Source organism: Heptranchias perlo, unplaced genomic scaffold (genome assembly GCF_035084215.1).
Source record: "Heptranchias perlo isolate sHepPer1 unplaced genomic scaffold, sHepPer1.hap1 HAP1_SCAFFOLD_316, whole genome shotgun sequence".
Lineage (NCBI taxonomy): Eukaryota > Metazoa > Chordata > Chondrichthyes > Hexanchiformes > Hexanchidae > Heptranchias > Heptranchias perlo.
Window position 1 is genome coordinate 88060 of NW_027139328.1, and position 14441 is coordinate 102500.

At 51.7% G+C, this 14441-nt stretch overlaps 1 protein-coding gene across 1 annotated transcript in view; it reads right to left on the minus strand.

Moving 5' to 3' along the window:
• Positions 1-14441, minus strand: part of LOC137311238 (antigen peptide transporter 1-like) — a gene marked incomplete at its 3' end in the record, with an annotated part of 130072 nt that overhangs the window by 66566 nt on the left and 49065 nt on the right. Inside the window, exons 6-8 of the mRNA XM_067978556.1 lie at positions 7469-7666; positions 4606-4734; positions 1403-1591 (exon numbers count right to left, since the gene is read on the minus strand). Coding sequence (XP_067834657.1) covers positions 1403-1591; positions 4606-4734; positions 7469-7666 — 516 coding nt within the window. The remainder of the gene's footprint in view (positions 1-1402; positions 1592-4605; positions 4735-7468; positions 7667-14441) is intronic.

Here is a 14441-nt window from a genome sequence, read left to right on the forward strand (position 1 = left end):
CCGCCTTGGTTCTGTAACCCTTAATACCAGTGTCTAACAAAAATCCATCAATCTCAGTTTTGAAAGCTCCAATGAACCCCCAGAATGCTCAGCCTTTTGGGGGAGTGAGTTCCAGATTCCCACCACCCTTTGTGTGAAGAAATGCTTCCTGGTTTCACCCCTGAACGGCCTGGCTCGAATTTGAAGATTCCGTCCTCTTGTTCTTGTCTCCCCGACTGGACGAAGTCGTTTCTCCGTATCTACCCTATCAAATCCTTTTAACATTTTAAACACCTCGATCAGATCACCCCTCAATCTTCTAAACTCGAGGGAATACAAGCCTAGTCTGCACAACCTGTCCTCGTAATTTAACCCTTTTAGCCCCGGGATCATTCTGGTGAATCTGGGCTGCACCCCCTCCAAGGCCAATCTATCCTTCCTGAGGTGCGGTGCCCAGAACTGAACACAGTCTCCAGATGTGGTCTGACCAGAGCTCTGCACAGCTGGAACATAACTTCCTCCCCTTTGTATTCCAGTCCCCGAGATAAAGGCCAACGTTCCATTAGCCTTTCCCAATCCTTTTTGTATCTCTCCACTGGCTTTTAATGATTTCTGTGCTTGGACTCCCAAATCTCTCTGCTCACCCACAGTTCCGAGCTTCTCGCCATTTAGAAAATACTCTGATCTATCTCGATGGTGAGCCACAACATTTCACAAACTGGCTTGTCTGGTTTTAACACACAACCTCAATGCCTGCAGCCCAGGGATTTGTTTTTTTTTAAGGCCATGTGAGTTTACTTTTTTTTCCCACAACACTTCGACATAACTCAATCACAAATCCTCTCCGTGACCAAAACAAAGGATGAAAAATCCTGCGAGGTGACAGAAGTGTTGACTCTAATTCTACCTGTATTTAGCCTCTGACCCTGCTGGTGTCAGGGGTCACTCCGCAATGATTGGTGCAGAGCCTGCCAGTGTCAGGGGTCACTCTGCAATGATTGGTGCAGAGCCTGCTGGTGTCAGGGGTCACTCTGCAATGATTGGTGCAGAGCCTGCCGGTGTCAGGGGTCACTCGGCAATGATTGGTGCAGAGCCTGCCGGTGTCAGGGGTCACTCGGCAATGACACGATGGGCCGAAGGGCCTCTATCCGTGCTGTATGACTCTATGACTCTATGATTGGTGCAGAGCCTGACAGTGTCAGGGGTCACTTGGCAATGATTGGTGCAGAGCCTGCCAGTGTCAGGGGGTCACTCTGCAATGATTGGTGCAGAGCCTGCCAGTGTCAGGGGTCACTCGGCAATGATTGGTGCAGAGCCTGCCAGTGTCAGGGGTCACTCCGCAATGATTGGTGCAGACTGTTGCTTCCTTTCACCAACATATGATGTCCCTGCAGAATGAGATGACGCTGAAGATCGACCGTACCTTCAAGACCAGGGCTTCTGGTCGCTTGGGGTAAGCAAAGGTCACGTTCTTGAACTCGACGTGAGCCTTTAGTCTTTTTGGGCAGAGGGTCCCCACAGTGGGCAGGGCAGGTTTACGATCCATGTACTCGAAGACTTTCTCTGAGGCCCCCACAGCTTTCTTCACACTGGGGTAGACAGACAGTAAGACCTGCCATAGGACACAGAGGGAAACAGCTTCAGCACAATTCGCACTGCTGCAGGCACGGTAACAAGTTAGAAACTTTACTAGAACATCCCTTCAGTTAAATTCAGTCTGACTCCCGAACAATCCCCCCAAACCCCCCAACAATCCCCCCCGAACCACCGAACAATCCCCCCGAACCCCCGAACAATCCCCCCGAACCCCCAAACAATCCCCCCCGAACCCACGAACAATCCCCCCGAACCCCCAAACAATCCCCCCCGAACCATCCCCCCGAACCCCCAAACAATCCCCCCGAACCCCCGAACAATCCCCCCGAACCCCCAAACAATCCCCCCCGAACAATCCCCCCGAACCATCACCCGAACCATCCCCCCCGAACCCCCGAACAATCACCCCCGAACCCCCGAACAATCCCCCCCGAACCCCCGAACAATCCCCCCGAACCCCCGAACAATCCCCCCGAACAATCACCCCGAACCCCCGAACAATCACCCCCGAACAATCCCCCCGAACCCCCGAACAATCCCCCCCGAACCCCCGAACAATCCCCCCTGAACAATCCCCCCCGAACCCCCGAACAATCCCCCCCGAACCATCCCCCCCGAAAAAAGAGTAACTAGGGAGAGAGTAAAAGAGTAACTAGGGAGAGAGTAGGGCCTCTTAAGGATCAACAAGGTCATCTATGTGCGGAACCACAAGAGATGGGTGAGATCCTGAATGAATATTTCACATCGGTATTTACGGTTGAGAAAGGCATGGATGTTAGGGAACTTGGGGAAATAAACAGTGATGTCTTGAGGAGTGTACATATTACAGAGAGGGAGGTGCTGGAAGTCTTGACGCGCATCAAGGTAGATAAATCTCCGCGACCTGATGAAATCTATCCCAGGACGTTATGGGAGGTTAGGGAGGAAATTGCGGGTCCCCTAGCAGAGATATTTGAATCATCGACAGCTACAGGTGAGGTGCCTGAAGATTGGAGGGCAGCAAATGTTGTGCCTTTGTTTAAGAAGGGCGGCAGGGAAAAGCCTGGGAACGACAGACCGGTGAGCCTGACATCTGTAGTGGGTAAGTTGTTAGAGGGTATTCTGAGGGACAGAATCTACAGGCATTTGGAGAGGCAGGGACTAATTAGGAACAGTCAGCATGGTTTTGTGAGAGGAAAATCATGTCTCACGAATTTGATTGAATTTTTTGAAGGGGTAACCAAGAAGATAGATGAGGGCTGTGCAGTAGACGTGGTCTACATGGACTTTAGCAAAGCCTTTGACAAGGTACCGCATGGTAGGTTGTTACATAAGGTTAAATCTCACGGGATCCAAGGTGAGGTAGCCAATTGGATACAAAATTGGCTTGACGACAGAAGACAGAGGGTGGTTGTAGAGGGTTGTTTTTCAAACTGGAGGCCTGTGTCCAGCGGTGTGCCTCAGGGATCGGTGCTGGGTCCGCTGTTATTTGTTATTTATATTAATGATTTGGATGAGAATTTAGGAGGCATGGTTAGTAAGTTTGCAGATGACACCAAGATTGGTGGCATTGTGGACAGTGAAGAAGGTTATCTAAGATTGCAACGGGATCTTGATAAATTGGGCCAGTGGGTCGATGAATGGCAGATGGAGTTTAATTTAGATGAATGTGAGGTGATGCATTTTGGTAGATCGAATCGGGCCAGGACCTACTCCGTTAATGGTAGGGCGTTGGGGAGAGTTATAGAACAAAGAGATCTGGGAGTACAGGTTCATAGCTCCTTGAAAGTGGAGTCACAGGTGGATAGGGTGGTGAAGAAGGCATTCGGCATGCTTGGTTTCATTGGTCATAACATTGAATACAGGAGTTGGGATGTCTTGTTGCAGTTGTACAGGACATTAGTAAGGCCCACACTTGGAATACTGTGTACAGTTCTGGTCACCCTATTATAGAAAGGATATTATTAAACTAGAAAGAGTGCAGAAAAGATTTACTAGGATGCTGCCGGGACTTGATGGTTTGACTTATAGGGAGAGGTTAGACAGATTGGGACTTTTTTCCCTGGAGAGTAGGAGGTTGAGGGGTGATCTTATAGAAGTCTATAAAATAATGAGGGGCATAGATAAGGTCGATAGTCAAAATCTTTTCCCAAAGGTAGGGGAGTCTATAACGAGGGGGCACAGATTTAAGGTGAGAGGGGAGAGATACAAAAGGATCCAGAGGGGCAATTTTTTCACTCAAAGGGTGGTGAGTGTCTGGAACGAGCTGCCAGAGGCAGTAGTAGAGGCGGGTACAATTTTGTCTTTTAAAAAGCATTTGGACAGTTACATGGGTAAGATGGGTATAGAGGGATATGGGCCAAATGCAGGCAATTGGGACTAGCTTAGTGGTATAAACTGGGCGACATGGACATGTTGGGCCGAAGGGCCTGTTTCCATGTTGTAAACTTCTATGATTCTATGATTCAAAAACCCCCGAACAATCCCCCCCGAATCCTCTCCCCCTCCCCCCTCCACCGAACCCTCTCCCCCTCCCCCCCCCACCGAACCCTCTCCCCCTCCCCCCCCCCACCGAACCCTCTCCCCCTCCCCCCCCACCGAACCCTCTCCCCCTCCCCCCCCACCGAACCCTCTCCCCCTCCCCCTCCACCGAACCCTCTCCCCCTCCCCCCCCACCGAACCCTCTCCCCCTCCCCCCCCCACCGAACCTCTCCCCCTCCCCCCCCACCGAACCCTCTCCCCCTCATCGAACCCTCTCCCCCTCCCCCCCCCACCGAACCCTCTCCCCCTCCCCCCCCACCGAACCCTCTCCCCCTCCCCCCCCACCGAACCCTCTCCCCCTCCCCCCCCACCGAACCTCTCCCCCCTCCCCCCCCACCGAACACTCTCCCCCTCCCCCCCCACTGAACACTCTCCCCCTCCCCCCCCCACTGAACACTCTCCCCCTCCCCCCCCCACCGAACCCTCTCCCTCTCCCCCACCCCCACCAAACCCTCTTCCCTCACCCGCTCGAACCCTCTCTTTCCCCTGTTCACCCCCTCCCTCACTCACCTCGATGGCCGTCGTGAACTGCAGCTCGTAGAGGATGAAGGAGACCAGGTCCCCACTCGTCACCTTCCCAGATGTCACCAGGTGACCCCCATAGTACAGGAGACTGACCTTCAGCACCAGGCCCGAGAGCTGGGGCAGGAGGAGAGAGAGAGTGAGGGGGACAGATTAAAGAGTTACCCCAGATGGAGGAGGGGGGGGGTGGGGAGAGATGGGGACGAGGAGGAGGAGGTGGGGGGTGGGCGTTGCTGTGACTGTCTGCACCGATGTCTTCAATATCACAAACACATCAGACCCACCAGCAGAAAGAAGTGGGGCTGGTTACCGCCATCAACTCTCCCATCCCCCACATTCAACCCCCCGCGCTCCGCCCCCGCGCCCCGCCCCCCGCGCTCCACCCCCGCGCTCCGCCCCAGCGCCCCGCCCCCCGCGCCCCACCCCCCGCGCCCCGCCCCCGCGCCCCACCCCCGCGCCCCGCCCCACCCCACACTAGTACAATTGAAGTCAATGGAATCAGGGGGAAATCTCTCCAGTGGTTGGAGTCATACCAGGCACAAAGGAAGATGGTAGTGGTTGTTGGAGGCCAATCATCTCAGTCCCAGGACATTGCTGCAGGAGTTCCTCAGGGCAGTGTCCTCGGCCCAACCATCTTCAGCTGCTTCATCAATGAACTTCCCTCCATCATAAGATCAGAAATGGGGATGTTTGCTGATGATTGCACAGTGTTCAGTTCCATTCGCAACCCCTCAGATAATGAAGCAGTCCGAGCCCGCATGCAGCAAGACCTGGACAACATCCAGGCTTGGGCTGATAAGTGGCAAGTAACATTCGCGCCAGACAAGTGCCAGGCAATGACCATCTCCAACAAGACAGAGTCCAACCACCTCCCCTTGACATTCAACGGCATTACCATCACCAAATCCTCCACCATCAACATCCTGGTGGTCACCATTGACCAGAAACTTAACTGGACCAGCCATATAAATACTGTGGCTACAAGAGCAGGTCAGAGGCTGGATATTCTGCGGCAAGTGACTCACCTCCTGACTCCTCAAAGCCTTTCCACCATCTACAAAGCACAAGTCAGGAGTGTGATGGAATTCTCTCCACTTGCCTGGATGAGTGCAGCTCCAACAACACTCAAGAAGCTCGACACCATCCAGGACAAAGCAGCCCGCTTGATTGGCACCCCATCCACCACCCTAAACATTCACTCCCTTCACCACCGGCGCACTGTGGCTGCAGTGTGTACCATCCACAGGATGCACTGCAGCAACTCATAGAATCATAGAATCATAGAATCATAGAAGTTACAACATGGAAACAGGCCCTTCGGCCCAACATGTCCATGTCGCCCAGTTTATACCACTAAGCTAGTCCCAATTGCCTGCACTTGGCCCATATCCCTCTATACCCATCTTACCCATGTAACTGTCCAAATGCTTTTTAAAAGACAAAATTGGACCCGCCTCTACTACTGCCTCTGGCAGCTCGTTCCAGACACTCACCGCCCTTTGAGTGAAAAAATTGCCCCTCTGGACCCTTTTGTATCTCTCCCCTCTCACCTTAAATCTATGCCCCCTCGTTATAGACTCCCCTACCTTTGGGAAAAGATTTTGACTATCGACCTTATCTATGCCCCTCATTATTTTATAGACTTCTATAAGATCACCCCTTAACCTCCTACTCTCCAGGGAAAAAAGTCCCAGTCTGTCTAACCTCTCCCTGTAAGTCAAACCATCAAGTCCCGGTAGCATCCTAGTAAATCTTTTCTGCACTCTTTCTAGTTTAATAATATCCTTTCTATAATAGGGTGACCAGAACTGTATACAGTATTCCAAGTGTGGCCTCACCAATGCCCTGTACAACTTCAACAAGACATCCCAACTCCTGCATTCAATGTTCTGACCAATGAAACCAAGCATGCCGAATGCCTTCTTCACCACCCTATCCACCTGTGACTCCACTTTCAAGGAGCTATGAATCTGTACTCCTAGATCTCTTTGTTCTATAACTCTCCCCAACGCCCTACCATTAACGGAGTAGGTCCTGGCCCGATTCGATCTACCAAAATGCATCACCTCACATTTATCTAAATTAAACTCCATCTGCCATTCATCGGCCCACTGGCCCAATTGATCAAGATCCCGTTGCAATCCCAGATAACCTTCTTCACTGTCCACAATGCCACCAATCTTGGTGTCATCTGCAAACTTACTAACCATGCCTCCTAAATTCTCATCCAAATCATTAATATAAACAACAAATAACAGCGGACCCAGCACCGATGCCTGAGGCACACCGCTGGACACAGGCATCCAGTTTGAAAAACAACTCGACAAGGCTTCTTCGACAGCACCTCCCAAACCCGCGACCTCTACCACCTAGAAGGACAAGAGCAGCAGGCACATGGGAACAACACCACCTGCACGTTCCCCTCCAAGTCACACACCATCCCGACTTGGAAATATATCGCCGTTCCTTCATCGTCGCTGGGTCAAAATCCTGGAACTCCCTTCCGAACAGCACTGTGGGAGAACCTTCACCACACGGACTGCAGCGGTTCAAGAAGGCGGCTCACCACCACCTTCTCGAGGGCAATTAGGGATGGGCAATAAATGCCGGCCTCGCCAGCGACGCCCACATCCCATGGACGAATAAAAATAAACTCCGCCCCGCCCCAGCTCTGCTCTCCGCCCCCGGCCTCATCCCGCCCCCTCACGCCACACTCCGCCCACCGCGCCCCCCACCAGCTCTGCTCCCCACACCGCATCTCGCCTCACTCGGCCGCTCCCCACACCGCCTCCCACCCCAAGACCCCACCCCTCGCCCCACACCCCGGGGAGCCTCACTTATCACCACTTACACTGTTAGTCCACATGAAGCCAGCGTAGGCCGCAGCCTCCTTCTTGTTGAGCCGGTAAGTGTCCTGTAATCGCTCACTGTAGCGTCGAGACTCCCCCTCCTCATTGGCAAAACTCCGCACAGTCTTCATGGACGAGAAGGTCTCCACTGCCACATCATTTGCCTTCGCCAGAGAATCCTGGACTTCGACAGCCAGCTCCTGTCACACAGGGAGACCCGGGTCAGGAACCAGGCTAAAGGACATCAGAGACCACACCTCACACAGGGAGACAAGGGTCAGGAACCAGGCTAAAGGACATCAGAGAGTTCACCTCACACAGGGAGACCCGGGTCAGGAACCAGGCTAAAGGACATCAGAGACTGCACCTCACACAGGGAGACCCGGGTCAGGAACCAGGCTAAAGGACATCAGAGAGTTCACCTCACACAGGGAGACCCGGGACAGGAACCAGGCTAAAGGACATCAGAGAGTTCACCTCACACAGGGAGACAAGGGTCAGGAACCAGGCTAAAGGACATCAGAGAGTTCACCTCACACAGGGAGACAAGGGTCAGGAACCAGGCTAAAGGACATCAGAGAGTTCACCTCACACAGGGAGACCCGGGTCAGGAACCAGGCTAAAGGACATCAGAGACTACACCTCACACAGGGAGACCCGGGTCAGGAACCAGGCTAAAGGACATCAGAGAGTTCACCTCACACAGGGAGACCCAGGACAGGAACCGGGCTAAAGGACATCAGAGAGTTCACCTCACACAGGGAGACCCGGGACAGGAACCAGGCTAAAGGACATCAGAGAGTTCACCTCACACAGGGAGACCCGGGTCAGGAACCGGGCTAAAGGACATCAGAGACTGCACCTCACACAGGGAGACCCGGGTCAGGAACCAGGCTAAAGGACATCAGACACTACACCTCACACAGGGAGACCCGGGACAGGAACCAGGCTAAAGGACATCAGAGACTACACCTCACACAGGGAGACCCGGGTCAGGAACCAGGCTAAAGGACATCAGAGACTACACCGCACACAGGGAGACCCGGGTCAGGAACCAGGCTAAAGGACATCAGAGAGTTCACCTCACACAGGGAGACCCGGGTCAGGAACCAGGCTAAAGGACATCAGAGACTACAACTCACACAGGGAGACCCGGGTCAGGAACCAGGCTAAAGGACATCAGACAGTACACCGCACACAGGGAGACCCGGGTCAGGAACCAGGCTAAAGGACATCAGAGAGTTCACCTCACACAGGGAGACCCGGGTCAGGAACCAGGCTAAAGGACATCAGAGACAACACCTCACACAGGGAGACCCGGGTCAGGAACCAGGCTAAAGGACATCAGAGACTACAACTCACACAGGGAGACCCGGGTCAGGAACCAGGCTAAAGGACATCAGAGACTACAACTCACACAGGGAGACCCGGGTCAGGAACCAGGCGAAAGGACATCAGAGACTGCACCTCACACAGGGAGACCCGGGTCAGGAACCAGGCTAAAGGACATCAGAGACGACACCTCACACAGGGAGACACGGGTCAGGAACCAGGCTAAAGGACATCAGAGACTACAACTCACACAGGGAGACCCGGGTCAGGAACCAGGCTAAAGGACATCAGAGAGTTCACCTCACACAGGGAGACCCGGGTCAGGAACCAGGCTAAAGGACATCAGAGACGACACCTCACACAGGGAGACACGGGTCAGGAACCAGGCTAAAGGACATCAGAGACAACACCTCACACAGGGAGACCCGGGACAGGAACCGGGCTAAAGGACATCAGACACTACACCGCACACAGGGAGACCCGGGACAGGAACCAGGCTAAAGGACATCAGGCACTACACCGCACACAGGGAGACCCGGGACAGGAACCAGGCTAAAGGACATCAGAGACTACACCTCACACAGGGAGACACGGGTCAGGAACCAGGCTAAAGGACATCAGGCACTACACTGCACACAGGGAGACCCGGGACAGGAACCAGGCTAAAGGACATCAGGCACTACACCGCACACAGGGAGACACGGGTCAGGAACCAGGCTAAAGGACATCAGAGACTGCACCTCACACAGGGAGACCCGGGTCAGGAACCAGGCTAAAGGACATCAGAGACTACACCTCACACAGGGAGACCCGGGACAGGAACCAGGCTAAAGGACATCAGACACTACACCTCACACAGGGAGACGGTCAGGAACTGGGCTAAAGGACATCAGAGACTGCACCTCACACAGGGAGACCCGGGTCAGGAACCAGGCTAAAGGACATCAGAGACTACACCTCACACAGGGAGACCCGGGACAGGAACCGGGCTAAAGGACATCAGACACTACACCTCACACAGGGAGACCCGGGTCAGGAACCAGGCTAAAGGACATCAGGCACTACACCGCACACAGGGAGACCCGGGACAGGAACCAGGCTAAAGGACATCAGAGACGACACCTCACACAGGGAGACCCGGGTCAGGAACCAGGAACAGATATGTAGGCAAATCTCAGAAAATTGTGCAAATAATAGGGTAATAATAGTGGGGGATTTCAACTTCCCCAATATTAACTGGGATACTCAGAGTGTAAAAGGCTTAGAGGGTACAAAATTCTTAACGTGCATCCAGGAGAGCTTTTTGAGCCAGCATGTAGAAAGTCCTACAAGAGAGGGGGAGTTACTGGACCTAATTCTTGGGAATGTGGCCGGCCAAGTGGAAGAAGTGCTAGTAGGTGAGCACTTTGGTGAGTGACCATAATTCGGTGAGATTTAAGGTGGTCATGGAAAAGGACAGGGAGGGGCCGGAAATAAAGGTTCTAAATTGGGGGAAGGCCGATTTTAATAGGATAAGGCAGGATCTGGCCAAAATGGACTGGGATCAGCTGCTTGTAGGAAAATCCGCATCGGAGCAATGGGAGTCTTTCAGAAGGGAGATTGAGACCATACAATGGCAACATGTTCCCGTAAAGGTCAAGGGTGGTTCCAAGAACTCCAGGGAACCTTGGATGTCAGGGGATATACGAGAATGGATTAGGAAAAAAAGGAGGGCTTTTGGCAGATACAAAAGGCTAAAGACGGAGGAAGCCCTAGAGGAGTACAAAAAGTGCAGGGAGATACTTAAAAAAGAAATTAGGAGATCAAGGAGGGGCCATGAAATAACACTGGCGAGCAAAATAAAGGAAAATCCTCAGATGTTTTATAAGTATATTAAGGGTAAGAGGATGACTAGGGAAAAAATAGGGCCCATTAGGGACAAAAATGGCAATCTGTGTGTGGAGCCGGCAGATGTAGGAGGGGTTCTAAATGAATTTTTTGCATCTGTTTTCACTATGGAGAAGGACGATGTAGACATAGAAATACGGCAGGGGGACTGTGATATACTCGAACATATTAACATCGAGCGGGAGGAGGTATTGGCGGTTTTAGCAGGCCTAAAAATGGATAAATCCCCAGGCCCGGACGAAATGTATCCCAGGCTACTGTGTGAGGCAAAGGAGGAGATTGCGGGGGCTCTGACACATATATTCAGAACCTCTCTGGCCACAGGGGATGTGCCAGAGGACTGGAGAACCGCTAATGTAATACCATTATTCAAGAAGGGGAGTAGGGAAAAACCGGGGAACTACAGGCCAGTGAGCCTAACATCAGTGGTAGGAAAATTATTGGAAAAAATTCTGAAGGACAAAATTAGTCTCCACTTGGAGAAGCAAGGAATAATCAGGGATAGTCAACATGGCTTTGTCAAGGTAAGATCATGTCTGACTAATTTGATTGAATTTTTTGAGGGGGTGACTAGGCGTGTGGATGAGGGTAACGCAGTGGATGTGGTATACATGGATTTCAGTAAGGCCTTCGATAAAGTCCCGCACAGGAGACTGGTCAAGAAGGTACGAGCCCATGGAATCCAGGGTGCCTTGGCACTTTGGATACAAAACTGGCTTAGTGGCAGAAGGCAGAGGGTGATGGTCGAAGGTTGTTTTTGTGACTGGAAGCCTGTGGCCAGTGGGGTACCACAGGGATCGGTGCTGGGTCCCTTGCTGTTTGTGGTCTACATTATTGACTTGGATATGAATGTAAAAGGTATGATCAGTAAGTTCGCTGATGATACAAAAATTGGTAGGGTGGTAAATAGCGAGGAGGATAGCCTCAGTCTGCAGGACGATATAGATGGGTTGGTCAGATGGGCGGAACAGTGGCAAATGGAATTTAACCCGGAAAAGTGCGAGGTGATGCACTTTGGAGGGACTAACAAGGCAAGGGAATACACAATGAATGGGAGGACCCTAGGCAAGACAGAGGGTCAGAGGGATCTTGGTGTGCAAGTTCACAGATCCCTGAAGGCGGCGGAACAGGTAGATAAGGTGGTAAAGAAGGCATATGGGATACTTGCCTTTATTAGCCGAGGCATAGAATATAAGAGCAAGGAGGTTATGATGGAGCTGTATAAAACACTGGTTAGGCCACAGCTGGAGTACTGTGTGCAGTTCTGGTCGCCACACTACAGGAAGGATGTGATCGCTTTGGAGAGGGTGCAGAGGAGATTCACCAGGATGTTACCAGGGCTGGAGCGCTTCAGCTATGAAGAGAGACTGGGAAGATTGGGTTTGTTTTCCTTGGAGCAGAGGAGGCTGAGGGGGGACATGATTGAGGTGTACAAAATTATGAGGGGCACAGATAGGATGGATACTAAGGAGCTTTTTCCCTTCGTTGAGGGTTCTATAACAAGGGGACATAGATTCAAGGTAAAAGGCGGGAGGTTTAGAGGGGATTTGAGAAAGAACTTTTTCACCCAGAGGGTGGTTGGAGTCTGGAACTCACTGCCTGAAAGGGTTGTGGAGGCAGGAACCCTCACAACATTCAAGAAGCATTTGGATGAGCACTTGAAATGCCATAGCATACAAGGCTACGGACCAAATGCTGGAATATGGGATTAGAGTAGACAGGGCTGATGGCCGGCGCGGACACGATGGGCCGAAGGGCCTCTATCCGTGCTGTATGACTCTATGACTCTAAAGGACATCAGAGACTGCACCTCACACAGGGAGACCCGGGACAGGAACCAGGCTAAAGGACATCAGAGACCCGGGACAGGAACCGGGCTAAAGGACATCAGAGACTGCACCTCACACAGGGAGACCCGGGTCAGGAACCAGGCTAAAGGAAATCAGAGACGACACCTCACACAGGGAGACCCGGGTCAGGAACCAGGCTAAAGGACATCAGGCACTACACCGCACACAGGGAGACCCGGGTCAGGAACCAGGCTAAAGGAAATCAGAGACTGCACCTCACACAGGGAGACCCGGGTCAGGAACCAGGCTAAAGGAAATCAGAGACTGCACCTCACACAGGGAGACCCGGGTCAGGAACCAGGCTAAAGGACATCAGACACTACACCGCACACAGGGAGACGGTCAGGAACCAGGCTAAAGGACATCAGAGAGTTCACCTCACACAGGGAGACCTGGGTCAGGAACCAAAGCTTTTCCACCATCTACAAGGCACAAGTCAGGAGTGTGATGGAATACTCTCCACTTGCTTGGATGAGTGCAGCTCCAACAACACTCAAGAAGCTCGACACCATCCAAGATAAAGCAGCCCGCTTGATTGGCACCCCATCCACCACCCTGAACATTCACTCCCTTCACCACCGGCGCACTGTGGCTGCAGTGTGTACCATCCACAGGATGCACTGCAGCAACTCGCCAAGGCTTCTTCGACAGCACCTCCCAAACCCGCGACCTCTACCACCTAGAAGGACAAGGGCAGCAGGCACATGGGAACAACACCACCTGCACGTTCCCCTCCAAGTCACACACCATCCCGACTTGGAAATATATCGCCGTTCCTTCATTGTCGCTGGGTCAAAATCCTGGAACTCCCTTCCGAACAGCACTGTGGGAGAACCGTCACCACACGGACTGCAGCGGTTCAAGAAGGCGGCTCACCACCACCTTCTCAAGGGGCAATTAGGGATGGGCAATAAATGCCGGCCTTGCCAGCGACGCCCACATCCCGTGAACGAATAAAAAAAAAACATCAGAGACTACACCTCACACAGGGAGACCCGGGACAGGAAATGAGAGAGTCTGATATTAGATACTGAGGGGTATTATAGAGAGTGATTAATGGGGAATGAGAGAGACTGATATTAGATACTGAGGGATATTATAGAGAGTGATTAATGGGGAATGAGAGAGTCTGATATTAGATACTGAGGGATATTATAGAGAGTGATTAATGGGGAATGAGAGAGACTGATATTAGATACTGAGCGGTATTATAGAGAGTGATTAATGGGGAATGAGGGAGTCTGATATTAGATACTGAGGGGTATTATAGAGAGTGATTAATGGGGAATGAGAGAGTCTGATATTAGATACTGAGGGATATTATAGAGAGTGATTAATGGGGAATGAGGGAGTCTGATATTAGATACTGAGGGGTATTATAGAGAGTGATTAATGGGGAATGAGGGAGTCTGATATTAGATACTGAGGGATATTATAGAGAGTGATTAATGGGGAATGAGAGAGTCTGATATTAGATACTGCGGGGTATTATAGAGAGTGATTAATGGGGAATGAGAGAGTCTGATATTAGATACTGAGGGGTATTTTTGAGAGTGATTAATGGGGAATGAGGGAGTCTGATATTAGATACTGAGGGGTATTATAGAGAGTGATTAATGGGGAATGAGAGAGTCTGATATTAGATACCGAGGGGTATTATAGAGAGTGATTAATGGGGAATGAGGGAGTCTGATATTAGATACTGAGGGATATTATAGAGAGTGATTAATGGGGAATGAGAGAGTCTGATATTAGATACTGAGGGGTATTATAGAGAGTGATTAATGGGGAATGAGAGAGTCTGATATTAGATACTGAGGGATATTATAGAGAGTGATTAATGGGGAATGAGGGAGTCTGATATTAGATACTGAGGGGTATTATAGAGAGTGATTAATGGGGAATG